The 26075-nt window shown below is 45.5% G+C and overlaps 2 protein-coding genes across 2 annotated transcripts in view; one reads left to right on the top strand and one right to left on the bottom strand.

Moving 5' to 3' along the window:
* The window catches only part of LOC109431391 (uncharacterized), a 172374-nt gene that overhangs the window by 66230 nt on the left and 80069 nt on the right, over nt 1-26075 (bottom strand). The gene's annotated exons all lie outside the window — the stretch shown is intronic.
* Nucleotides 2324-5456, top strand: LOC134285914 (uncharacterized). The gene is made up of 2 exons (XM_062847474.1): nt 2324-5074; nt 5142-5456. Exon 1 carries the CDS (start codon nt 2384-2386, stop codon nt 4895-4897), a length of 2514 nt encoding a protein of 837 aa, XP_062703458.1. The 5' UTR covers nt 2324-2383; the 3' UTR covers nt 4898-5074; nt 5142-5456.

Below are 26075 nucleotides of genomic sequence, written 5' to 3'. Positions count from 1 at the left end.
ACGCCAGGACCTATCTTTTTTTTCTATCGTGGCGCTAACATCGACTACGACCGCAACCTGTTGATGAGCAAGCAGCGCCCAAAACTCTTCATCAATAAAAATGTACGGTACCGGCGATCGCCACGGTACACCTAGAGCGACTGAAGCAATCAGATGTCACCGCAGCATGCGTGCAGAGTCTTGAGGCTGTGTTGTCAGACGAGAGCGAGCTCGATGTGCTCTTTCTAGAGGAATGTTGGAGTAAAAAAGCAGTCATCAACTATGCAGGCGAGAGCACTATCGGTTCGAATCATTCGACGAGGAGATCTGAGCGATTGTGAAGGAGAAGAACGCAGCATGCGTGGCGATAATGCAGCAGTAAAGAGCGCCGCAGAATATGGAAGGACACAAACAAAAACGGAAACAGCAGACCTGCCTTTAAAAAAAAATCACCGCCTGGAAGAAAAGGAGTGCGGTAATGGCGAATAAGAGATAAGGACGGAAGTCTCTTAACGATCGGAAGTGAGGTGATGGAAATGTTTAAGTAGCACTCCTATGAGCACCTGAATAGTGCGAAACACGTAGGCACGGAAGACTCAGGCAACGGAGGAAGCGATTACCTTAGTGCATGATACAGAAACTGCGTAATGGTTTCGGGTGATCTATCCAATTCATTTGGTCAGATACTGCGACTGTCTATTTTTCGGCATCGCCGGGAAGGTGTCATGCGATAAGCAGTGTTCAACAACCGAAGTATGATTTTCACGAAATCCGATCAATTTGTGTGTTTTGCGGACGACGTGGACGTCATCGCCAGAACATTTAGAACGATGGCAGAGACCACACCCGCCTGAACCGCGAGGCAACAAAGTTCCTTAGCGTAGGTAAGGATCCAGGTCCGGACGGAGTACCGATACGTGGCCTTAATCGTAGCTATTGCAGAGGCTCCCGAGATGTTCAGGTTTGCTATGCAGAAATGCCTGGGCGAGGCAGTTATTCCCAGAAGATTGGAAGACGTAGAGCCTGGTTCTATTGCCAAAGGCGGGGAAACCACACGGAGACCCGTCGGTATATAGACCAATATGCTTGACCGACACGGCGGTGAAGGTGCTCGAAAAGATCATCCTCAATAGAGTGTTGAGGTAAACGGAGGGTGTAAATGGTCTCCCTAGCAGCCAGTCGTCCGTAGACGTTATCCTGTCGGTTACAAAAACCGCCGAGATAGCGGTCCAGCGTAAGAGAAGGGGGATTCGCTACTATGTAAGCAACGCGTTCAATAGCACCCATTAGCCGGCTATTGCCGATGCGTTCCTGTGTATGGTAGTACCCGGGCACCTGTACAAGATTCTCGGAATCGAGTACTAGTTAAAGAAACAGAGGTGGGTCGGAAGTGTTTTCACATCACCCCAGGAGTCCCGCAAGGTTCCATCCTGGGTCCGGTGTTATGGAATGGACACATTCTACTGTGACGTTACAACATTTTGACGCCTTTTCGGACAAATTTTCCACTATAACTTGTAAACTCGACCGTAAACCCTCATATATTATTGCATATTCGGATTCCTTGTAAAATTTCCAATAAGTTTGATCTGTTGAACAGTTAGTTTTCATCGGAAAAGTAAGCTAAACATGCGTTACAACGTTGCAGCGTCACGCTACAAATTCCCATTTTTAACATAGTTTTCCAATAAAAACTAACTGTTCAACAGATCAAACTTATTGGAAATTTTACAAAGAATCCGAATATGCAAAAAAAAAAAAAAATGATGGTTCACAGTCAAGTTTACGAGTTATAGTGAAAAATTTTGATTACAAGTTTCGACTGTATGATGGTTGTTTTTTCGGAAAAATTTCGGCTTGCAGTCTAACAAATTGCGTTGATTAATTACATATCATCGCCGACGTTTCGGTCCGGCTATTGGACCATCTTCAGGGCCTAAATGTTTTATTAAAATTGGCACAAATTAACATTAAACATACAAATTTACATAACACAAACTCACTCGATATACAAATCAACAGGTCACACAATTTCGTATAATTTGTAAACCGTCGGGTTGAAAAGGGTCACGCCGTCTGGTACACTTTTGGGCCATTCGTTCCGGTTGAGTTTGGGAATTCCCTAGCTAGTACACGGACACTACCTGCCGGTGCTGACTATCGCCTCTACTGATCAGCTGTTACTCATCCGTGTGTACAGTGGTATTAGCCGACGCTGTGATCTGTGTTGTGTGTCTCGCATCAGTGTATTGGTTTCTCGATTCCTCTGTTCGTCTGTTTTCTCTCCGGAGATCGTCTACCGATGCGATGAGAAAGCTGTAGGTAGCGCTCATGTCTTCCGTATGGACCCGCGGTCCAGAAAATTTTCAAAGAGTACGCGAGTAACAATCGTAAATTGGGAAATATGCTGAGTCGGAAGAATTTCCTCATCGAGTGCAGACGGAATGGGTTTGTTCCACAACACATTGTTCACTCGCTGAAGTGTGTACACGAACTGCTAGCAACGAGAAGCCCGTACGCCCGCAAGCTGGCAAACAATATCATGCGATTCCAGAAGACATTGCTCAATGTCGAAATTGAGGATGCCTTCTACCGTATCAAGGTGCTACATCGGGAATTGGCACATCTGCGGTCCCAAATCGTGAACGACACGGAGCCGGTCATATATCAGCAGTTCTTCACAAGCCAAGAATTTGCGTTCTACAGCAATTTGCACAACAGAACGGACCAGACCAACCGGAAGCTCCGTCGTATCATTTCGAGAGCGGTGGACGATAACCAGGATCGCCTCCCGGCAGTTAACGAAAGAGCGATCTTGAACACGACAACGAAAGCGATTCCCCCGGAGACCAAGATATTGCTGAGCATGGGTCCCAAGTTCGTCTTACCGTACAAAACACCGTCGCACATCCCGTTTTTTCATCTGATAGCTGACGTGGAAAACGTTCTTTCGTTAGGAGAGGACCAAGACGTACGTGAGCGCACGAGATGTCAAATCGTAAACCACATACAAAACTTCGTGCAAAGATTTCCGAGCAACAGCCCGTCACAGCTCGAGCGGTTCTGTCACAAAGCAGAAATCCAAACGAGGAAATTCGTCAAAGACAACCCGGACATCCTAATCACGGAAGCAGACAAGGGGAACAGGACGGTGGTCATGAGTTTGGAGGACTACGATGGGAAGATGTTGCAGCTCGTCAACGACACCGATACGTACGAACCACTGAAAGCAGATCCGACAGAAAAATACCAGCGGAAAAACAACAGCATGGTTCAACGCCTGGTCAATCTGCAGCTAATCGACGGTAAAACCAAACACCAGTTGATGTGCTACAACGCGGTGTGTCCACGCATATATGGATTACCCAAGGCACACAAGCAAGGAATGCCACTACGCCCAGTGGTGCCCAACGTAACAGCACCAACGTACCACCTCAGCAAATACATCGCGCAAATATTACAGTCGTCGTTCACCAGCGAATACGATGCCAGGGACTCGAGGACCTTCTGTGAGTATGTGAACGAACTGGATGTACCCCCGGACCACATAATGGTCTCACTTGATGCCGTATCCCTGTTTACTAACGTAACCAAGCCATCTGTCATCCATGACGTCATCATGATATGGGACCAAATCCGGGAAAAAACTAGAATCAACCTTGATTTATTCCTGGAATTGATCTCATTCTGTATGGATGCCAGCTTTTTCTGCTTCAGAGGAAAGTTTTTCCATCAACGGTCCGGCACAGCAATGGGTAGCCCGCTGTCACCGGTGTTAGCAGACATCGTGATGGATAGCATCATCAGCAGAGCAATCAACGCAGCGAACATCCCACCGCGGTACATTCGAAAGTATGTAGACGATCTGTTTGTGCTGATCCACAAAGATCGGGTGCAGGAGGTACTCGAAATATTCAACCGGCAGAACGAAAGCATCAAATTCACATGCGAGGTTGAAGAGGAAGGGAAGCTGCCATACCTGGATATGTTGATGATCCAAACGGGTGAAGGAAGAATAAAAACCGACTGGTATTCAAAGCCTATATCGTCCGGCAGAATACTAAATTTTTTCTCCTTCCATCCCATTGATCAGAAACTTGGGGTTGCAACGAACTTCATCAATCGAGTTCGTACCCTAAGTACTGTTCGGACAGAGGAGGAGAAAAATCAGCTCATCCGGAGACAGCTTTCAAGCAATGACTACCCACTGCATCTGATAAACAGAATGCTGCACCAACCGAGACCACCCGAAGTAGCAGACACGCCGAACATATACCGATCCGTGGTGCACATCCCCGGCCTAACACCAACCATTAGGAGAATACTGAGGCAAAATGTTCCGTCGGTTGGCATCGCATGTAGCAACAACAACACAGTAAAACAACTGTATAAAACAGCCAAAGATCCCGTTCCCTACATGCAGAAGTTCAACGTCGTCTACAAAATAGCATGCAGAGACTGCTCCGGTTGCTACATCGGTATGACCAAGAACCAGCTGCGTACGAGAATGTATGGTCATCAAACGTTAATAAACACGTTAGATAGGAAGCTCTCAGCTGGATCCTCATACAGTGATCCAGAGATACTGCTACTATCGCAGAAGACGGCTCTGATGGAGCACTGTATACAACACCAGCACAGATTCGACGTAGCTAACCCGACCATCATAGACTGTTGTTTCAAAACACAGTCTCTCCCTGTTTTGGAGATGTGCCACATTCTCACCACTCCACAAACAGTAAACCGTCGTACCGATACGGAAGACATGAGCGCTACCTACAGCTTTCTCATCGCATCGGTAGACGATCTCCGGAGAGAAAACAGACGAACAGAGGAATCGAGAAACCAATACACTGATGCGAGACACACAACACAGATCACACCGTCGGCTAATACCACTGTACACACGGATGAGTAACAGCTGATCAGTAGAGGCGATAGTCAGCACCGGCAGGTAGTGTCCGTGTACTAGCTAGGGAATTCCCAAACTCAACCGGAACGAATGGCCCAAAAGTGTACCAGACGGCGTGACCCTTTTCAACCCGACGGTTTACAAATTATACGAAATTGTGTGACCTGTTGATTTGTATATCGAGTGAGTTTGTGTTATGTAAATTTGTATGTTTAATGTTAATTTGTGCCAATTTTAATAAAACATTTAGGCCCTGAAGATGGTCCAATAGCCGGACCGAAACGTCGGCGATGATATGTAATTAGTCTACGCAATTTTTTATAGTGAAAAATCTGGCCAAAAAGGCGTCAAAACGTTGTAACGTCACGGTAGAATGTGTCAATGTCATATACGACGAGGTGTTAAGGTAAGAGTTGAGGGATGGAGATCGTCGGCTTCGCTGACGACATTTCGCTGGAAGTCTACGGTGAATCGATTGAATAAGTGGAGTTGACTACACGGACAGAAATGTTGTCTGTTCAATATAACTTATTTCAAAGTTCTCTCAAGTTTCGAAGATATTCTTGGTGTAAGTGCTTCAAATGACACAATGAGTTGATGCCCTTCTCAGTCTTTGGCTAGCATTGTGAGAGGTCAAAGTGGCTACGACGCTGTTGTCGTATTGCCTTGATGAACGATATCCATAGATTTTTCACCGAGCTGTCAAACCATCAACAATAAATATTGTTGAACTAAGCATAATATGATTAAATCAATCATATTACTTGTTCTTTTGATCATTTCAAGCTTCTGATATGTTTCGTTCTATGGTAGTATACGTAGTACAACTTGTAGTACAATCTCAAAAAGGGATTTCATAAAAGTCAGTGCACAAATGTGCTTGTTCGCGACCACAATATAATTGACAACGTTATTTTTATTGTTCCGTGTACTGCCTACTCGATCAAGGTTGTGGAGGCGTGGGAGATCAAGTAAACTGGAGTTGGCTCACCATAAAAACTGAGGTGATGTTTGTGAACAAGCGAAAGTCGGAGCAGCAAGCGGTGATCAATATAGGCGATTGCACTATCACGTCGAAGCACAGGGACGACGGTAAGGCAGAACGTGAATTTGGCTCCTTAGTTATCGGTAAGCAGCCGAAGCGAGCTATTTGGTGAAAACCAATAAGCAACCGAGTTTGTGTTTGAAGAGCGAATTCTTCAACTTTAGCTTAATCACTCTCTATTCGCCTACGAACGATAAGCCCGATGATATGATGGATGAGAGCCTTGATTAGGCCTACGAAGAATGCCCAAAAACACGACACCGCCAGAAATCGGATACTAGTGGCCGGTACCATAAACCGGGGTCAAATTGATCACTTTAAAACAACTTTTGCTGATAACATGAGCACCAATTCAAATATTGTCAAAAGAATTTCTGAAAAATCAGTATTGGGTGGACCTCTATGAAGCTACGTGACACAATTTTGGTTGAACAAATTTTTACATAAATTTAAGTAACTTCATATCCACAACAGTTGAAAATATCGCATTGGGGTGAAATTGGTCAGCATACAATTGAACATCAGTTAAAATTTAAAATTTCCTTTTCCACTTAATTTCGACCTTCTGAACACAAATAACTCTTACAACTTGTGAATTCGGCTATAATAAAGCTAAATTAAGGGTGCATAAAAATGCATAAAGTGCACAGCACAGGTAATACTAGTAGCAATCGATTGTTTAGTACCAATGGTTTCATTTGAGTAAGCAACACATTGAAAAATCTTAAAAAAAAGGAAAGTAAGACTAACTTTTCCTAAAAAATGATAAGTCCACACTCATCTCTAGGCATATATAAACTGAACGAGGTGAGAACTTTATGATAATAACGACGTATAGAAGTTATTATAATGGAATTACAATTTAGTCCGCGATTGATAAATTTTACCCCGCTGATCAATTTGATCCCGGTTTACGATACCCGGCTCAATAGGAAGCGATACAGGGTGGCAAGTACAGAAAAGAAATGAATCCACTACAGCGCGCAAAGAATGTGGTTGCTTAAGCGCAAGGGAGCTTGGACAGGAACGATATGTGGAGGTTTTATGTAATTGCTCATACCAAGCGGTATAAGTGTCCGCTATGTGTATTAAACTAGAAGGAAATTGGCTGAAAGAAAAACAATGGTGACATCTAGGTGGAAGGAGCACTCCGAAGATTTGTTGAAAGGTAACAATGAAGGAAGTAGACTTAAATGCTTTCGGAGTTTTTGAGCGCAAAGTACTGCGGGCTATTTTTGGTGAGAAACAAGATAATGGAGTATGGCGCAGACGCATGAGTCACGTGTTGTACCAAGTGTATAGAGAAGTTAATATTGTGAAACGAATAAAACACTACATACTTGAGTGGGCTAGACACGTAGTGCGTATGTCGGAAAAAATAATAACAAAAACTATATTCATCAGGCAACCAGGTAGAGATCGGTGACTTCGTGGACGGCCGCGAATGGACGGGTCATACCTTTCTCAACATCTTACTAAGGTTTAATGATTTTATGGCGCTTTAGATAAATCTTTGTTGGACGTATCGCAAACGATTATTTCTTCTTCATTATTTTTTGGAACTTCTGGAAATGAAACAGAGTGCGTGTGTTTAATTTGAATAATAAATGTAATAATCGCTGCAAATGACCCACTTCCGAAAAAGAAATGTCAAAGCCAATCACGATTACTCTCACCGCATTAGTATGGAAGACCAGCGGCGGCCGGCATTCGTCGGAATAAAGGTACAAAACGCTTACGGGGGGAAACACAGCTGAGCGCGCGTGAACCACAGCTTGGCTTTTGCCCTAATCGGTTTAAGTCGCTTAACCGTTTCTTCCGCCACAAACGTGAAGCGGAGCGGAGGTCTGGCACAGTACATAGTTGTACTTTTGTCGCGCCGAGTGTATGTCTCATCGTTGACCCCGTTTCGTGGCGAAACTAATTCACTCAAACAATAGCCGACAAATGTTAGGTCCCGTAAAAACCGGCCTATGCGGTTCGGGAGAGGGCGAGGCTGCGAGGAAAATGCAGTTTTATGTTTCTGACTTTTTTTCGCTCTTTTTATCATCGCTCTCATTCAGTTATGCTATTCTTATAAGAAATAAAAAAAACAAATGAAATTTCTTACCGAGCGCAATTAAGGGCATTTTTCCTTCTCTTGACCGAGACAAAGTGTGACGTGTGAGAGAGTAGCTGTAAAGTTGAATGAACGTCGAAAGAAGCGGAAAATATCCCCAACAACCGATTCATAAACGAGTTATGCTGCTGTGAAGAGACGTTCGAGATTTTTTCAGGAGTGTTCAATCTTCATTTGAAAGTTTAATTACGATTATTTTGTATGACTAACGGCTTAGAATTGTAGAGCTGTAGGAGATGTATTAGATCTGATTTAAAGTACGCACGTTTAGTAGTATAACTATTAGTATGGGACAAATATTAAATTCTCGCTCCAGTCGACTTTTTTGATTCCATTTAAGTCCCATATGAACTGTGCAAAATTTCAGCGCAATCGGTGAAACTAGAATTTAGCGCAAGCGGTTCAAAGTTTTCATAGGATTTACTATGGGAAAAGTTACACTTTCAAACAAAAAATCTCAGAGGTCACCCTTTGTCCCCTTAATTCAAATCGATCAATGATTCTTGTAGAAAAATCTATATATATAAAAATAAGTTTGAAGTTCCTTTGAGGCAACAAAACTCAAGAACGGATCAACCGATCAGCATGATTCTTGCACGGTTCGGTTCGTATTCGTGGTGGCTGTGTTTATATGCACAAAAAGTTACGAAAATCAACTAGAAAAGTAACAAAAATGATAAAGTACTGATTTTCTATGAGCTGGGAAGGAAATCAACATGATCGAAATGAAATCAATCTAGAGTGCGGTGGTATTTTGAGCTCAATAGTTGTCAAACCACCCCCAAGACGGCAAGACAAAGTTTGCCGGGACAGCTAGTCATTTATAAAACTTTCCTTCGAAGACCGCAAAACGATTGGATGCTTGTGGAAAAAGTTATTGATTTATTACCGATAAGGCATGGTACACAAATTACGTAACGCTAAAATCAGCGATTTCAGACTCCCCCCCTCCCCCATGTAACGCTTTTTGTATGAAAACCAAAAATATTTTGTATGGCTCGTAACGCTAAGCTAGACTCCCCCCCTCCCCCTATAGCGTTACGTAATTTGTGTACGATGCCTAAGGTCGTTTTCAGCGGTGGTCCATTTTTTTGGTCCAAATTTATAACAGTTCTAAAAATTTGGAACGCCAAAAATAGACCAAATTCCGCTCGCTTCCACCGGCATTTGTTTCAAATTCTAAATCGCGCATTAAACGTCAACCTGCCACTGTTTTCAAAGTAGAAATTGTTATCGTTCAAGGTGAAGCTTATTCCCGGAGATATGAAATTCCACCGGAGTTTCAGCTGGACGTTACATCAAAGCTCCCTCCAGGAGTTCCACCAAGGATTATTCCGGAAGTTCAAACTGATATTCTTTGACGGGTCTCATCCCAGATTTTTCTAGTATTTCCATCTGGAATTTTTACAAAAAATCAAATTGGTATTCGACCTTTCACTTGGATTTCTTCCATCAGTTAACGTGAGATTTCTCGAAGAGTTCATCTTGGAATTGCCCCAGGAGTCTCACCGGGAATTCTTCCATGAGGCCTATTTGAAAATCTCGGAAGAGCACAAGCTGGAATTTCTTCAGAAGTTCCATCAAGGATTTTTACTGGAGTTTCACCTACCATCTGGATTTGCGATATCTCCAGGAGTTACTCCTAGAATTTCTTCAGTAGCGTCACCGTGGTTTCGTCAAAAGGAATTGCTCCAGGAGTTTCACCACGGATTTTTTAAAGAGTTCGATCTGAGATTTCTCCGGTAATTCCACAAAGAATTCCTCCGCAAGTCCCTAAGAAGACCGTCTATAGAACCACCACTGGTTCGTACTGAAACTATGGTAAAAAAAATTGAAAGAACTGCGAAAGAAAGGATTCCCGAAGGAGCTTTGAGATGAATTTCTAGAGAAGCGGCTGATGGTGTTTCGGAAGAATATCCCAAAGGATCAAAGGAATTCCCAGACTAATTTCAGAAAGGATCCTTGGAGGAACTACGAAGGGAATTCATTTAAGGAATTTCTCCAACAATTTCTTCAGAGATTCCTCCGGGAATTCCACAGTGATTCCTCTAGGAATTCCTCAGAGATTCCTCCAGGAATTCTACAGGAATTCCTCTAGGAATTCCTCACGGATTTCTCCAGGAATTCCTTTTAAATTTCTCCAGAAATTTTTCAGAGATTCCTCCAGAAATTCCTCAGAGATTCCTGCAGGAACTCCTCAGAGATTCCTCCAGGAATACCTCAGGGATTCCACCAGGAATTCCACAGGGATTCCTCCAGGAATTCCACAGGGATTCCTCCAGGAGATCCACAGGAATTCCTCCAGGAATTCCACAGGGATTCCTCCAGGATTTCCACAGGGATTCCTCCAGGAATTCCACAGGGATTCCTCCAGGAATTCCACAGGGATTCCTCCAGGAATTCCACAGGGATTCCTCTAGGAATTCCACAGGGATTCCTCCAGGAATTCCACAGGGATTCCTCCAGGAATTCCACAGGGATTCCTCCAGGAATTCCACAGGGATTCCTCCAGGAATTCCACAGGGATTCCTCCAGGAATTCCACAGGGATTCCTCCATGAATTCGACAGGGATTCCTCCAGGAATTCGACAGGGATTCCTCCAGGAATTCCACAGGGATTCCTCCAGGAATTCCACAGGGATTCCTCCAGGAATTCCACAGGGATTCCTCCAGGCATTCCTCAGTGATTCCTTCAGGAGTTCTTCAGGGTTTTCTATAGGAATTCTTTTAGATATGTCTATAGGGATTCCTTCAGGAATTCTTCCAAAAATCTTTGAAGGAATTCCTTGAGGAAGAAATGGATTTTCCTAGAGAAATCTGGAGGAACTCTTGGAGAAATCCAGGAAGAATTGCTGGAGGAAAGTCTGGAGAAATCTCTTGGATTTCCTGGAGGGCTTCTTCTTGTACGTTCCTGGAGGAATCCCTGGAACAGTTCTTATTATTATTCTTGGAGTAATTCCTATAGCAATCCCAGGAGGAATTCCTATTGTAGTCCCTGAGAAATTGCTGGAGAAATCTCTGAATAATTCTTGGAGGAATTCTTAAGGATTTTCTGAAAGAATCTTTGGAGGATTTCCTGAAAAAATCTCTGGAGAAATACTTGGAGGACGTCCGTTCAGATATTCCTGGAGGAATCCCAAGAAAAATGGACGAATTCCTGGTGGAATGCCTGAAAAAATCCTTGAGAAATCACTGGAGGAATTCTTGGAAAACTTCCGTTTGGATATTCCTGGAGGAATTTCCGGAGAAATCTGCTCCAGTCGGGGAAAACTTTTTGTCAAATGGAAAATTCTCCACTGGGCCACTGGGTGTAATATGTGTTGTTCATTGTCGAATGTTTGTACTGTTCAGTCTGTTAAGGCTGCAAGGTCGAAGACGGTGTAATTGTGTTTAAAAAAAATCCTGATGGAACGCGTATATAATTTTTTGGATGAATTCCTTTAAAAAGGAATTGCTGGAGAAATCCCAGAGAAATTGCTGGAGGAATCCTTAAAGAATTTCTGGAGGAATCCCTGACGAATTCCTGGAGGAATCCCTGAGGAATTTCTGAAGGAATCCCTGAAGGAAACCCTGAGGAACTCCTGGAGGAAACCCTGAGGAATTCCTGAAGGAATCCTTGCGGAATTCCTGAAGGAATGCCTGCGGAATTCCTGAAGGAATGCCTGCGGAATTCCTGAAGGAATCCCTGCGGAATTCCTGAAGGAATCCCTGCGGAATTCCTGAAGGAATCCCTGCAGAATTCCTGAAGGAATCCCTGCGGAATTCCTGAAGGAATCCCTGCAGAATTCCTGAAGGAATCCCTGCGGAATTCCTGAAGGAATCCCTGCGGAATTCCTGAAGGAATCCCTGCGGAATTCCTGGAGCAATCCCTGCGGAGTTCCTGAATGAATCCCTGCGGAATTCCTGAAGGAATCCCTGCGGAATTCCTGAACGAATCCCTGCGGAATTCCTGAACGAATCCCTGCAGAATTCCTGAAGGAATCCCTGCGGAATTCCTGGAGGAATCTCTGCGGTATTCCTGAAGGAATCCCTGTGGAATTCCTGAACGAATCCCTGCGGAATTCCTGAAGGAATCCCTGCGGAATTCCTGAAGGAATCCCTGCGGAATCCCAGAAGGAATCCCTGCGGAATTCAAGAAGGAATCCCTGCGGAATTCCAGAAGGAATCCCTGCGGAATTCCAGAAGGAATCGCTGCGGAATTCCTGAGCAATACCTGAGGAATTCCTGGAGAAATCACTGAGGAATTTCTGGAGAAATTCAAAAAGAATTCCTGGAGAAATCCCTGTGGAATTCCTGGAGGAATCCCTGAGGAATTCCTGCAGGAATCCTTGTAGAATTCCTGGAGGAATCTCTGAGGAATTCCTGGAGGAATCACTGTGGAATTCCCGGAGGAATCTCTGAGAATTCTTGAAGGAGTCCCTGTGGAATTCATGAAGGAATCCCTGTGGAATTCCTGGAGGAATCTCTTTGAGGTATTCCTGGAGGAATCTCTGGAGAAATTCAAAAGGAATTCCTGGAGAAATGCGTGAGGAATTCCTGGAGGAATCCCTGTGGATTTCCTGGAGGAATCTCTGAGGAGTTCCTAGAGGAATCACTGTGGAATTCCTGGAGGAATCCCTGAGGAATTCCCGGAGGAATCCCTGAGGAATTGCTGGAGGAATCCCTGACGAATTCCCGGAGGAATCCCTGACGAATTCCTGGAGGAATCCCTGACGAATTCCTGGAGCAATCCCTGACGAATTCCTGGAGGAATCCCTGAGGAATTCCCGGAGGAATCCCTGAGAAATTCCCGGAGGAATTCCTGAGAAATTCCCGGGGGAATCCCTGAGGAATTCCTGGAGTAATCCCTGAGGAATTCCCGGAGGAAACCCTGAGTAATTCCCGGAGGAGTCCCTGAGGAATTCTCGGAGGAATCTCTGAGGAATTCCCGGAGGAATCCCTGAGGAATTCCCGGAAGAATCTTTGTGGAATTTCTGGAGGAATCCCTGAGAAATTTCTGGAGGAATCCCTGTAAAATTCCTGGAGGAATCCCAGAAGAATTCCTGGAGGAATTCCAAAGGAATTCCTAGAGGAATTGCTGGAGAAATCCCTGTGGAATTCCTGGAGGAATTTTAGGAGAATTCCTGGAGGAATCCCTGAAGAATTTTTGAAGGAATCCCTGAGGAATTCCTGGAGGAATGCCTGGTGGAATCCCTGAGGAATTCCTGGAAGAATCCCTGACGAATTCCTGGAGGAATAACTGACAAATTCATGGAGGAATCCCTGATGAATTTTTGAAGGAATTCCTGGAGAAATCCCTGAGGAATTCATGGAGGAATACCTGAAGAATTCTTGAGGAATCCCTGACGAATTCCCGGAGGAATCCCTGAGGAATTCCTGGAGTAATTCCAGGAGTAATTCCTGAGAAATTCCTTAAGAAATCCCTGAGAAATTCCTTGAGGAATCCTTGAGGAATTCCTGGAGGAGGAATTCTTGAGGAATCCTTGACGAATTCCTGGAGGAATCCCTGAGGAATTCCTGGAGCAATCCCTGACGAATTCCTGGAGGAGTCCCTGAGGAATTCCTGGAGTAATTCCTGAGAAATTCCTTGAGGAATCCCTGAGAAATTCCTTGAGGAATCCTTGAGGAATTCCTGGAGGAGGAATTCTTGAGGAATCCTTGACGAATTCCTGGAGGAATCCCTGAGGAATTCCTGGAGCAATCCCTGACGAATTCCTGGAGGAATCCCTGAGGAATTCCTGGAGGAATCCTAGAGGAATTCCCGGAGGAATCCCTGAGGAATTCCCGGAGGAATTCCTGAGAAATTCCCGGGGGAATCCCTGAGGAATTGCTGGAGGAATCCCTGACGAATTCCTGGAGCAATCCCTGACGAATTCCTGGAGGAATCCCTGAGGAATTCCCGGAGGAATCCCTGAGGAATTCCCGGAGGAATTCCTGAGAAATTCCCGGGGGAATCCCTGAGGAATTCCTGGAGTAATCCCTGAGGAATTCCCGGAGGAATCTCTGAGTAATTCCCGGAGGAGTCCCTGAGGAATTCTCGGAGGAATCTCTGAGAAATTCCCGGAGGAATCCCTGAGGAATTCCCGGAAGAATCTTTGTGGAGGAATCTTCCCGGAAGAATTTCTGGAGGAATCCCTGAGAAATTTCTGGAGGAATCCCTGTAGAATTCCTGGAGGAATTTCTAAGGAATTCCTAGAGGAATTGCTGGCGAAATCCCTGTGGAATTCCTGGAAGAATTTTAGGAGAATTCCTGGAGGAATCCCTGAAGAATATTTGAAGGAATCCCTGAGGAATTCCTGGAGGAATGCCTGTGGAATTCCTAGAGGAATCCCTGAGAAATTCCTGGAAGAATTCCTGAGGAATTCCTGAGGAATTCCTGGAGGAATTGCTGAGGAATTCCTGGTGGAATCCCTGAGGAATTCCTGGAAGAATCCCTGACGAATTCCTGGAGGAATAACTGACAAATTCCTGGAGGAATCCCTGAAGAATTTTTGAAGGAATTCCTGGAGAAATCCCTGAGAAATTCATGGAGGAATACCTGAAGAATTCTTGAGGAATCCCTGACGAATTCCTGGAGGAATCCCTGAGGAATTCCTGGAGGAATCCCTGAGGAATTTTTGGAGGAATCTCTGAGGAATTCCTGGAGGAATCCCTGACGAATTCCTGGAGGAATCCCTGAGGAATTCCCGGAGGAATCCCTGAGGAATTCCCGGAGGAATCCCTGAGGAATTCCCGGAGGAATCCCTGAATAATTCCCGGAGGAATCCCTGAGGAATTCCCGGAGGAATCCCTGACGAATTCCCGGAGGAATCCCTGAGAAATTCCTTGAGGAATCCCTGAGAAATTCCTTGAGGAATCCTTGAGGAATTCCTGGAGGAGGAATTCTTGAGGAATCCTTGACGAATTCCTGGAGGAATCCCTGAGGAATTCCTGGAGCAATCCCTGACGAATTCCTGGAGGAATCCCTGACGAATTCCTGGAGCAATCCCTGACGAATTCCTGGAGGAATCCCTGAGGAATTCCCGAGAAATTCCCGGGGGAATCCCTGAGGAATTCCTGGAGGAATCCCTGAGGAATTCCCGGAGGAATCCCTGACGAATTCCTGGAGGAATCCCTGACGAATTCCTGGAGCAATCCCTGAAGAATTCCTGGAGGAATCCCTGAGGAATTCCCGGAGGAATTCCTGAGAAATTCCCGGGGGAATCCCTGAGGAATTCCTGGAGTAATCCCTGAGGAATTCCCGGAGGAATCCCTGAGTAATTCCCGGAGGAGTCCCTGAGGAATTCTTGGAAGAATCCCTGAGGAATTCCCGGAGGAATCCCTGAGGAATTCCCGGAAGAATCTTTGTGGAATTTCTGGAGGAATCCCTGAGAAATTTCTGGAGGAACCCCTGTAGAATTCCTGGAGGAATCCCAGAAGAATTCCTGGAGGAATTTCTAAGGAATTCCTAGAGGAATTGCTGGAGAAATCCCTGTGGAATTCCTGGAGGAATTTTAGGAGAATTCCTGGAGGAATCCCTGAAGAATTTTTGAAGGAATTCCTGAGGAATTCCTGGAGGAATTTGTGAGGAATTCCTAAAGGAATCCCAGAGGAATTCATGGAGGAATCTCTGAAAAATTCCTGGAGGAATCACTCGAGGAATCTCTGAGAAATTCCCTGAGGAATCCCTGTGGAATTTTTGGAGGAATCCCTGAGGAATTCCTCCATAATAACAGTTCTTGAATAAATTTTGAAAGGATTCTCTGAAGCTGCATGTTGTGTTCCTAAACCTATCGCAACACCTCGAGCAAGGAGCTTTTGAAAAATTTACCGTATAAATGCGTTCCCAGGTAAACTCCTGAAGATTTTCATGAGAAACTCCATGAAACTACTAAAGAAATTCCTGAAATCCCCCTAAAGTCAGGGTCCATTGGAAAACTCCTGATGAGTTTCCCGGAGAAATTTCTCAATGATAGTCACAACAATTCCTTAAGAAGTTCGTGGAATAGTTATTAAAGAAGTTTGCGGAGGCACTTTTAAAGTTTTTCCTAGAAACACTTCTACAAAATTTCCGGATACGCTCAATGAAGAAATTATCGAAGCAACTACCAAATCAATTCCTAGAGGAAATCCTCAAAGAATTCCAGGAGGAACTCTTAAAAGAGTTCTCATAGAAATTTCTGAAAACAATGACGAATTCCTTAAGGAATTTTCAGAGGAACTCCTTAAGCAATTCTCGAATAATCTCCTGAAAAACTATCACAAGAACTCTTGAAGGAATTCCTAAACCAGCTTGCGCAGAAATTTTTAGATGAACTTCAGAAGTGATTGGAAGTTTTTGGAGGAACTGCTGAAAATATTCCCGGAGGAACTCCTAAAGCAATTCCCGGAGGAAGTTCTCAAGAGATTCAGGGGGAAACTCATCAAAGAATTACGGAGGAATCCTTCAAATAAGTACCATAAGAACTCCTGTGAAAATACCCAGATAACTTCAGAATGAATTCTAGGGCAACTCCAGGATTTTAACGAATAACACTTGAAGTAATTCTTGAAGTAGTACGAATTTAATTTTCGTAGGAACTCTCAAAGAAACTCCCGGAGGAATTCATTAAGAAATTTCTGAAAAAGAATTCTCGGCAGGGATTCTCGATGAAATTATAAGCAAACTGTAGTGTGAAGCAAGGTTTAAAGGATAGGAAGGAATTTCAAATTAAATTCATGAAGCGACAAAACGCTTGCAGGAAATCTTCTCTCAATTTTCGAAATCATGAAGATATTTCTGGAAGAAGGAAATCTATTCCTTTGAGAATTGCAAAATGATATCTCCGATTATTTCCAGGTTTCTCCCTGGATTGTATATATATGTTAATATATGTTGTATTATATATGTTTATATATGTAATTCCGCGAAGAATATATTTATTCGAAAGATATTCACCATCGTGAAAAATAAGCAAAAGTTAAAATCCACGAATAAAAAAAAATTGAAATCCCCTCTCACACCAAATATACACCATTTACAAGACGCTGCTAATATCGGCAGTTCTTCAAGGGCACGAGAACTGGACTACACTGAACCCAAACATCATCGTCCAATCGTATTTTTTGTCATCCGGCTTATGCTCAAAATCCATCCTTCCGTTCTCATCTGATGGCAACCAGCGAATGCACTATCATCGAAATATCGAATGAAATCCACTGCCCATACAGGTTACTGCACTATGCTTGTTGAATTCTTCATCATTCGACTTTCATACTGTGTGCGACTGCATCTGACCATCATCCCGTAAAGCAGATGAAAAGTCCTTTGATCACGCCCTATTAAGATTATCAGCCGCTGTTCGGATGATTCGTCATCCGGTATTGAACTAATGTGCAGTCGCTGTGAGTCGGGCCGTCGCGCGCCGTCGCTTCGGTGGTGGTGAGGTAGAGTTTGAAGTCGGCCATTGTTATTTTTCACATAGTCACGCGTGAGGTTTGTTTGATTTTGTTCACATTTTGGTAAGTTAAAAAGAATTCTGCGAAGTATTGAGTAATAAATATGATTTTATTCGTTTCAGAACGTCTTTCTGTAGCGCTGGTTGGAAGAACGCATTCCTAGCGGGGATATTTGATTTCATGAAGTTCTCGCATACCGCCGGTGGGGACCGAAACGAACATGTTCATGTTCACTGCAGAGGAGAAGCACCATCGTGCTGCAGTTCATGTGTCCATCCGGAACCTATTATTTCAGATCCAGTAAATGAAGACCTCCACAACACGATCAGTGTCACGTGAATTAATTAATTATTCAATATTATGATCGTCTTGTGTCAAGCATATTAAACATGTCTACAAAATCGTTATTCAATAAATGTTAAACACAATCTTGATTAATTATTGAGCAACTCCCATACAAACAAAACTGTCCATTTACCACCGTTCATCATCTCGTTCACCATATAAACCTGCTCTGATTTTCGTACAAAATTCAAATTTCCTTCATTTCCTTACCATATAAAGCTAATCAGAAAACTGAATGCACCATCATTCCTTTTGAATCTGGTGAATCATATGGTTTTCAGATGACAGCCATTCGGATGAGTATCATCCCCGATTGAAATCATTCGGTTGATAAACCATTCGCCAAGCGAATGACGTTCGTTAAAGGGCTCGTGCGTATAACCTCACATTCGATTCGGGGAGGAGGCTTTGGTTCAGTGTATGCTCGAGGAGAACATGCAAGCACTCGAAATATTCGAGCGTTGGGTGTGGGCGAAAAATAAACCACGCACTCTACGGCAAATATAGCATCCGGAAGGTGGCAAAAGCTGGAAGGATACGATGGGTAGAGCATGTTGTGAGAATGCTGAACAACAAACCTTGTGTTCGCAAGAAATCCGGATGGTACTAGAAGACCTGGAGGGCAGCGTGCAAGATGGGTGGACCAGGTACAAAACGATCTGACTAATGTAGGACGCGGCCATAGATGGAGGACTGCAACCACGGATCAAGTGTTGTGGCGAGGAGTTGTTGATTCAGTTTTATTGTAATAAAATTGAGTATAATGATATCATGTATCATTTGTGCAAACTGTGATTATTCATGGATTTTTCAAAATTCCAATTATCTATAATTTGCATCAATTTATTTGCCGTCATCCCACATACCGTTGTTTTCCATCACGAAATGATTGTTGGCAGTATCAGGTTTCACTTCCGAACTCCTCCCGCACGATTTTGCCAAGGCAGGTTTCAAATCGGAAAATTTAATACGCACCAGAGTCGCCGGATGAATGAATAGTATTGAATACTCGTTCGGGATATATTGTAGAATTCCGAGGTTCTGTGTCGGGAGTTCCTTCGGATAAAAAGAAAAACGTACTATGGTCAGCGTTTTCTGCCACGTTCTTCTCGGGTCAAACCAAACTCTTCCGCTGAAACTCAAGCAGAAGCATCGCAGCGAATATCCGGACCTAGATCCAGACATTTTTCACTAGCTATCAAAATACGTACCAGTTATCACGGTCCACGATGATTGAAGCCGCAAATTCGCATGTCGTTCGGAACCGGGGGAGCCTGAGCGGAAGACGAAAACAGCAAATATTCCTGAGCGAGCTCCTCAGTGGATTTTTTTTTCGACTGCTGCAGTGATGGAGACGGCGCGGAGGGAATTTTGCAGGATATCAACCACTATCCAACAATCGGAAGCACCACAACCGAGGCCACATATTTATTTTTTCGCACTCAACAATCGCGATTCTTTTGGATTAGTTTCACTGTGTTCTTCAAAATGAATGAAAATCGCGAAATATTTTCACGGGAACTACCGACGGCCGAGCCAACGCTGACGAAAAACAACAACAAAACACAACTGTCAAAAAATGGAACAGATTCATTTGCGTTCCAAATCCTGCGCAAAATAGAACAAGGCGTAGTACAGTTCTATTTTATATAGACCAGAACTGTTCGAAAATGGAATTTGGAACGCCCCGGTGGAAACGTAAAATTTGGATCTGATCTATTCAAATGTCAGAATTTGGAATAGAACGCGACCGCTGAAAACGACCTACACGGAGAGATTGGAAAAAGCTAAAATGCATAAATTCTTTACTGCATAAAACCATATTCGATGCCCACCCTTTGGAATGCATATTTTTGGGTTATTTAGTCAATGCTTTTAGGCGTTTATACTTTGCAATGCATACATCGATTATATGCATACTGCAATGCATATTTGATTTTGTTTGTTTTTTTCTTCTGATTATCACAACAAGAATGAGGCATATTATAAGATTGGATAAGTAAAACAGAAATAAATCAATTTATTGAGCTATTTACATTACATAGTTTGATATAAACTTAACTTAAAACTACACCAAGCACTACACTTAGCATTAACACATTAACCGATGATAAGCGGGCCCGGAATGTCGCCTGGTATCTGGAACACATCATCCGGGATGACCAATGATCTCCGCTTTAAGGTTCTCCTGAAAGTTCTCGTATCGTCGTACCTATTGGAAGTTGGATTAGAAGCTGGAACCATAATCGGAATACAGGATGCAGCTTCCGAGAATGCAGCTTGGTGGCAAAATCTACCGCAGAAAGATAACAATTTTAAATTTCAATGCTTAGTAAACTATACAACATGTACTTACCGAACTCTTGATCCATCGCGGTCGGAGTTTCAATGGCTTCCAGGTCCCGTACAGAATGTTAAAATTTCGTTTCTTTCGATGCACTCAAGGATACGTAAAAACTATAACGCGGATGATTTTTGATTGCTTGGCGATGGCGGTTGGCAAATTAAATATTTTCTCAAGTCCCTAGCGTAACAATTGGGTCTCAATATCCACAAAAAACAATAAATACTAGATATTCATTGAAGTGCATAAAATAAATGCATTTCATGAGTACTTTTTATGTATAGCAGAGTTTATATCGTGAATAATAAAAAATATTATTAAATGATATGCAAACAAGTATATCCATTTTTCTCCGTGTAAGTGATCCAACGAACGGCTTTTTGTTTTGTTTTATCAGCAGCACTGCTGCTGCCGTTGTTGCATGGGGTGGCGGGAAGCATCACCACCCCCAGAAACAGCAGCAGCCAAGGCAGCAGCTGCAGTGCTGCTAATAAAACAAAACAAAAAGCCGTTCGTTGGATTACTAATCGGTAATAAATCAATAACTTTTTCCACAAGCATCCAATCGTTTTGCGGTCTTCGAAGGAAAGTTTTCTAAATGATTTTTCTACAAGAATCATTGATCGATTTGAATTAAGGAGACAAAGGGTGACCTCTGGGATTTTTTGTTTGAAAGTGTAACTTTTCCCATAGTAAATCCTATGAAAACTTTGAACCGCTTGCGCTAAATTATAGTTTCACGGATTGCGCTGAAATTTTGTACAGTTCATATTGGACCTAAATGGGATTTAAAAAGTCGACTGGAGCGAGGATTTAATTTTTCCATACAAGCGTGTCCCATACTAATAACCATACCATCTACCACAAATGGCACACAAATGTCCCAAATGGAGGATAACGTGCCTCTGGAGCTGGCCTTCTGATACCTGTTGAGAGTGTACTGTTGCATTGCTCCACATCAGCGCGCCCCTCGGTGCGCCATGCATAGAGAATTCATCTCCACCCGACTGCAGACCCCATCGAGCCGACGCCGACGCCGCCGACATCGACAGCGAGTCTGTGTACCGTTATTTTTCTCATTCAATTTCCAAGTACGACATCGTCGCGTATAAACGTGTTTTCTATCGCTTCAATAAAAGTTTTATACCGAAAGTATTCTCGCGGGTGTTTTTTATTTCGCGCTTCCTATCCCGATTCCCGCACGCTGTTCTCTGCTGCCGTTTTGTCCACCTGCGCCATCAGGTTATGGTCCCGGCTGTGGAACGGAATAGAAAGTGCGAAAAGTGTTCCGGCCAAGAAGGCCGAAGGGCGTAAGCCAGTGATTATCCGCTCCCGGTGAACATTTTGTGGTTGGAGCGAGGACTGAACCGCGAAAGAGCGAAGAAGAAGAAAAGTGTTTCTGAAAAGTGGACGATTAAAAACAAAAACAATGAGTGATGCCAAGTTCCAGATCCCAAAATTAAATGGGACAAATTGGCAAACGTGGTGTGTTCGGGTGGAAATGCTCCTCTGCCGTGAGGACCTGTGGCGTGTCATCGAGGACGACGCCCCGGACGCCGACGAAGTGGATGAGGACGAATTCGCCGAGTGGAAGGCCGCCGATCGGAAGGCGCGGGCCACGCTGGTGCTCCTGCTGGAGGACAGCCAGCTAGCGCTGGTGAAAGGCAAGTCAACCGCCAGGGGTGTATTCGAGGCGCTTCGGAATTTCCACCAGAAAACTTCCCGCTCGGTCCGTGTGAGTTTGCTGAAGAAGCTTTGCTCGACCAATCTCCCGGAGAATGGTGATCTCGAGCAGCATTTGATGACGATTGACGAAACTCTCGATCGTCTCACCGCTGCCGGAACGGACCTGGATAAGGACACGCGAATTTGCATGCTGCTCCGCAGTTTGCCCCCGTCCTTCGACAGCATCGTTTCAGCGCTCGATTCCCGATCGGACGACGACATCTCCCTGGACGTTGTGAAGGCGAAGCTGATGGATGAATACCATCGTCGGCTCGAGCGAGGGGATGTGAAGGTCAAGCCGGAGAAAGCGATGCGGTCAACGGAAACCAAGCCAAACAGTGGTAAGGAAACGCGTGTATGCCACCACTGTAAGAAGCCCGGCCATCTCCGCCGGAATTGTCGGAAGCTGCTTGCCTCCAAGGCGGGAGGTGAAGGTAACTCCAGGAATGCGCCGAAAAACGAAGGGGCCAAAGCCGCCCACAGCGACAGCCGCAGCGTAGCGTTCACTGTCGGAGAAAAGTGTTCGTCGTGGGTCATCGACAGCGGGGCGAGTGCCCACATGACCGGCGATAAGTCGTTTTTCGAGGAGCTGCGGGAATTTCCCGGCGGCTGGATCACAGTAGCGGACGGCAAGAAGGTACAAATCCAAGGTGAAGGAAGCGGAGTGCTGATGGGCGTCGATGCCGACAACAAGACGGTGCGGATCACCATGGGGGACGTCAAGTACGTGCCAGGGCTGTCCACCAGCCTGATACCCGTCGGCAAGCTGGCGCAGAAGCAGCTGACGGTGTGTTTCGACGAAACGTGTTGCCGGGTAGTTGATACTACCGGCGATGTTGTTGCCATGGGCGGTCGGTGTGGCAGCCTGTACTACCTGCGTTGCGGTGAGTCTTCGTTGAAGGTGAGTGAGGGCCATCTGGTGAACTGCCAACATCAGTGGCATCGCCGGCTGGGCCACCGCGACTGGGCGGCCATCGAGCGACTCAACAAAGAGCAGCTGGCAAGCGGCGTACAGGTGAGTGACTGTAATCTCAAACTAGTATGTGAGTGCTGCTTGGAGGGCAAGTCTGCCCGTAGTCCCTTTCCTCCGGTAACTGACCGGAAGTCTTCAGCCGTCCTGGATATCGTGCACACAGACTTGTGTGGCCCGATGAAGCACACGACGCCGAGCGGCAATCGGTACGTGATGCACATTGTGGACGACTACAGCAGATTCACCGTGACGTATCTGCTACGAAACAAGAGCGATGCTGCGCAGAACCTGAAGGACTATGTTCGCTGGACCGAGAACATTTTCGGCCGCAAACCGAAGGTCATCCGTTCGGACGGTGGCGGCGAATTTGACAACGGGGAACTTCGTAGATTCTACAAGGAGGAAGGCATCAAACCGCAATTCACCACGCCTTACACGCCCCAGCAGAATGGAGTGGCAGAACGGAAGAACCGTTCCATTACGGAGATGGCCACCTGCATGCTGCTGGACGCCGAGCTCGACAAGCGTTATTGGGGCGAAGCGGTGTTGACAGCGACCTATCTCCAGAACCGTTTGCCCTCCAGGTCTGTACCCAAGACACCGCATGAGCTTTGGTGGGGCCGCAAGCCGGATTTGAGTCATCTTCGAGTGTTCGGTTCCCACGCCTACGTGCATGTTCCGGATGTCAAGCGCAGCAAAATGGACGGAAAAGCAACGAAGCTGGTGTTCGTCGGTTATTCGGTCGAGCACAAGGGTTACCGTTTTCTGGACCCGGAAACGGACCTCATCACCATTAGCCGAGACGCAAAGTTCTTGGAACTCGGAAATGGTACGTCTTCCGTCGAGATACCGATAGTTCCGTCGGATCCTGGCAAGCGACCGGCGGCGGACAGCGAGATCAAGCTGATACCCTTCAAGGAGGAGGTGAAGGAGCATCCGGCCAGCGACAACTCGGAGGCCAACGACTCTTTCGAATCTGCGAATGACGAAGCTGTGGAGGACGTCCGACGATCCCGTCGGGAAACGCGCGGTAAGGCTCCGCGGCGCTTTGATGATTATGTGCTGGATTACGACGCTGGAATCGCTGCTTGTGCCATGGAAGAGCCGGCGACATTTCGTGAGGCTGTGCAGAGCCCGCAATGGCGGCGAGCAATGAACGATGAAATGGAATCCCATGAGCAGTGCGGAACCTGGGAGCTCGTCCCTTTGCCACCTGGGAGAAAGACGGTAGGTTCGAAGTGGGTTTATCGTCTGAAACGGAACGAGCACGGTGAAGTGGTGAAACATAAGGCACGAATAGTCGCGCAAGGGTTCTCTCAACGCCCTGGAGTTGACTTTGAGCAGACGTTTGCTCCGGTTACGTGCCATGCTACCCTGCGTACGTTCCTGACTGTAGCGGCCAAGAGAGGGTTGATCGTCCAGCACTTCGACGTTAAAACCGCTTATCTCTACGGATCGCTTGAAGAGGAAGTATACATGCGCCAGCCTGTTGGATACGAAGCAAAGGGAAAGGAGGAGCTGGTGTGCCGGCTCAGGCGCAGCATATACGGCCTGCGACAGTCGGCAAGATGCTGGCACCGTAAGTTGAAGGAAACCCTGACGAAGTACGGATTCAAGCCGGCAGAATCGGACCCGTGCCTCTATATCAAGCAGACAGCAACGGCTACGATCTTCCTGTTGGTCTACGTTGATGACCTGCTCATCGCATCATCCGAAGAGGCAGAGATTGAGAAGCTGTTCCAGAGTCTGCAGCAGGAGTTCCAGATGACTCGCCTGGGTCAAGTGCGCCATTTCCTTGGCCTGGAAGTAGAGCACGACAGCGGTCGGTACAAGATACGTCTCGGAACCTATATCGACAACTTGATCAAGAAGCACGGCATGGCAGATGCGAAGATAGCGAGATCCCCGATGGACATCGGCTACCTAAAGGCCGAGGATACGAGCCAGCCTTTTGAGGATGTGACGAAATACCGGAGCCTAGTAGGAGCGCTTCTCTACCTTGGTGTTGTGGCTAGACCGGATATCGTGGCGAGTACGGCGATTCTGGGGCGGAAGTTCTGTTCGCCCACTGAGAAGGACTGGAGCGCAGCAAAGCGATTGTTGCGTTACCTGAAGGGGACTCGAGACTACAGCGTACAGTTAGGAGGAGATTCGAAGGAGAGCCTGATCGGTTACTCCGATTCCGATTGGGCAGGAGATACTGGCACCAGAAGATCGACTTCGGGGTTCGTGTTCCTGTTCGCCGGCGGAACCATTTCTTGGGCGAGCCGAAGGCAATCCAGCGTCACCCTCTCGACCATGGAGGCCGAGTACGTGGCGCTCAGCGAGGCCTGCCAAGAGGTCATCTGGCTGAGGCAGCTGCTTCGCGAGTTCGGCGAGGGACAAGTGAATCCAACAACGATTATGGAAGACAACCAGTCCTGTCAAACCTTCGTGGAAAGCGAGAGGCAGAGCCGTCGGTCAAAGCATATTGACACGAAGCAGCGGTTCGTGTACGAGCTGTGCGTTGCGAAGGAGATAGCCCTACAGTACTGCCCAACTGAGGAGATGCTGGCGGACGTGTTCACAAAGCCGCTGGGTCCATTGAAGCATAAGAGGTGTTGCGAGCTGCTGCGATTGGGAGACCCCCAGTGAAGCATTTCCACAGTAAGGAGGAGTGTTGAGAGTGTACTGTTGCATTGCTCCACATCAGCGCGCCCCTCGGTGCGCCATGCATAGAGAATTCATCTCCACCCGACTGCAGACCCCATCGAGCCGACGCCGACGCCGCCGACATCGACAGCGAGTCTGTGTACCGTTATTTTTCTCATTCAATTTCCAAGTACGACATCGTCGCGTATAAACGTGTTTTCTATCGCTTCAATAAAAGTTTTATACCGAAAGTATTCTCGCGGGTGTTTTTTATTTCGCGCTTCCTATCCCGATTCCCGCACGCTGTTCTCTGCTGCCGTTTTGTCCACCTGCGCCATCAATACCATCTACCAGAACTGAATCAATAGTTAACAACTTTCATTGTGATAGGTGACTGGAGAACGAGAACAGCTTGTAACACTTCCATTCCTTAGGATAAGGACTGCATCGGAAATTAACTAGAAACGTTCACAATTGCTTAAAAAATAATCTGTGCGAAATAAACCTAACTTTATTTTTGGAGATACTATAAAAATCTTTTATATAAAGAATGGCAGTTCTGGTTTTCAAAAAATAATCATTTAA

Source organism: Aedes albopictus, chromosome 1, assembly GCF_035046485.1.
Source record: "Aedes albopictus strain Foshan chromosome 1, AalbF5, whole genome shotgun sequence".
Lineage (NCBI taxonomy): Eukaryota > Metazoa > Arthropoda > Insecta > Diptera > Culicidae > Aedes > Aedes albopictus.
This window is presented reverse-complemented; position numbering and strand designations above follow the sequence as displayed.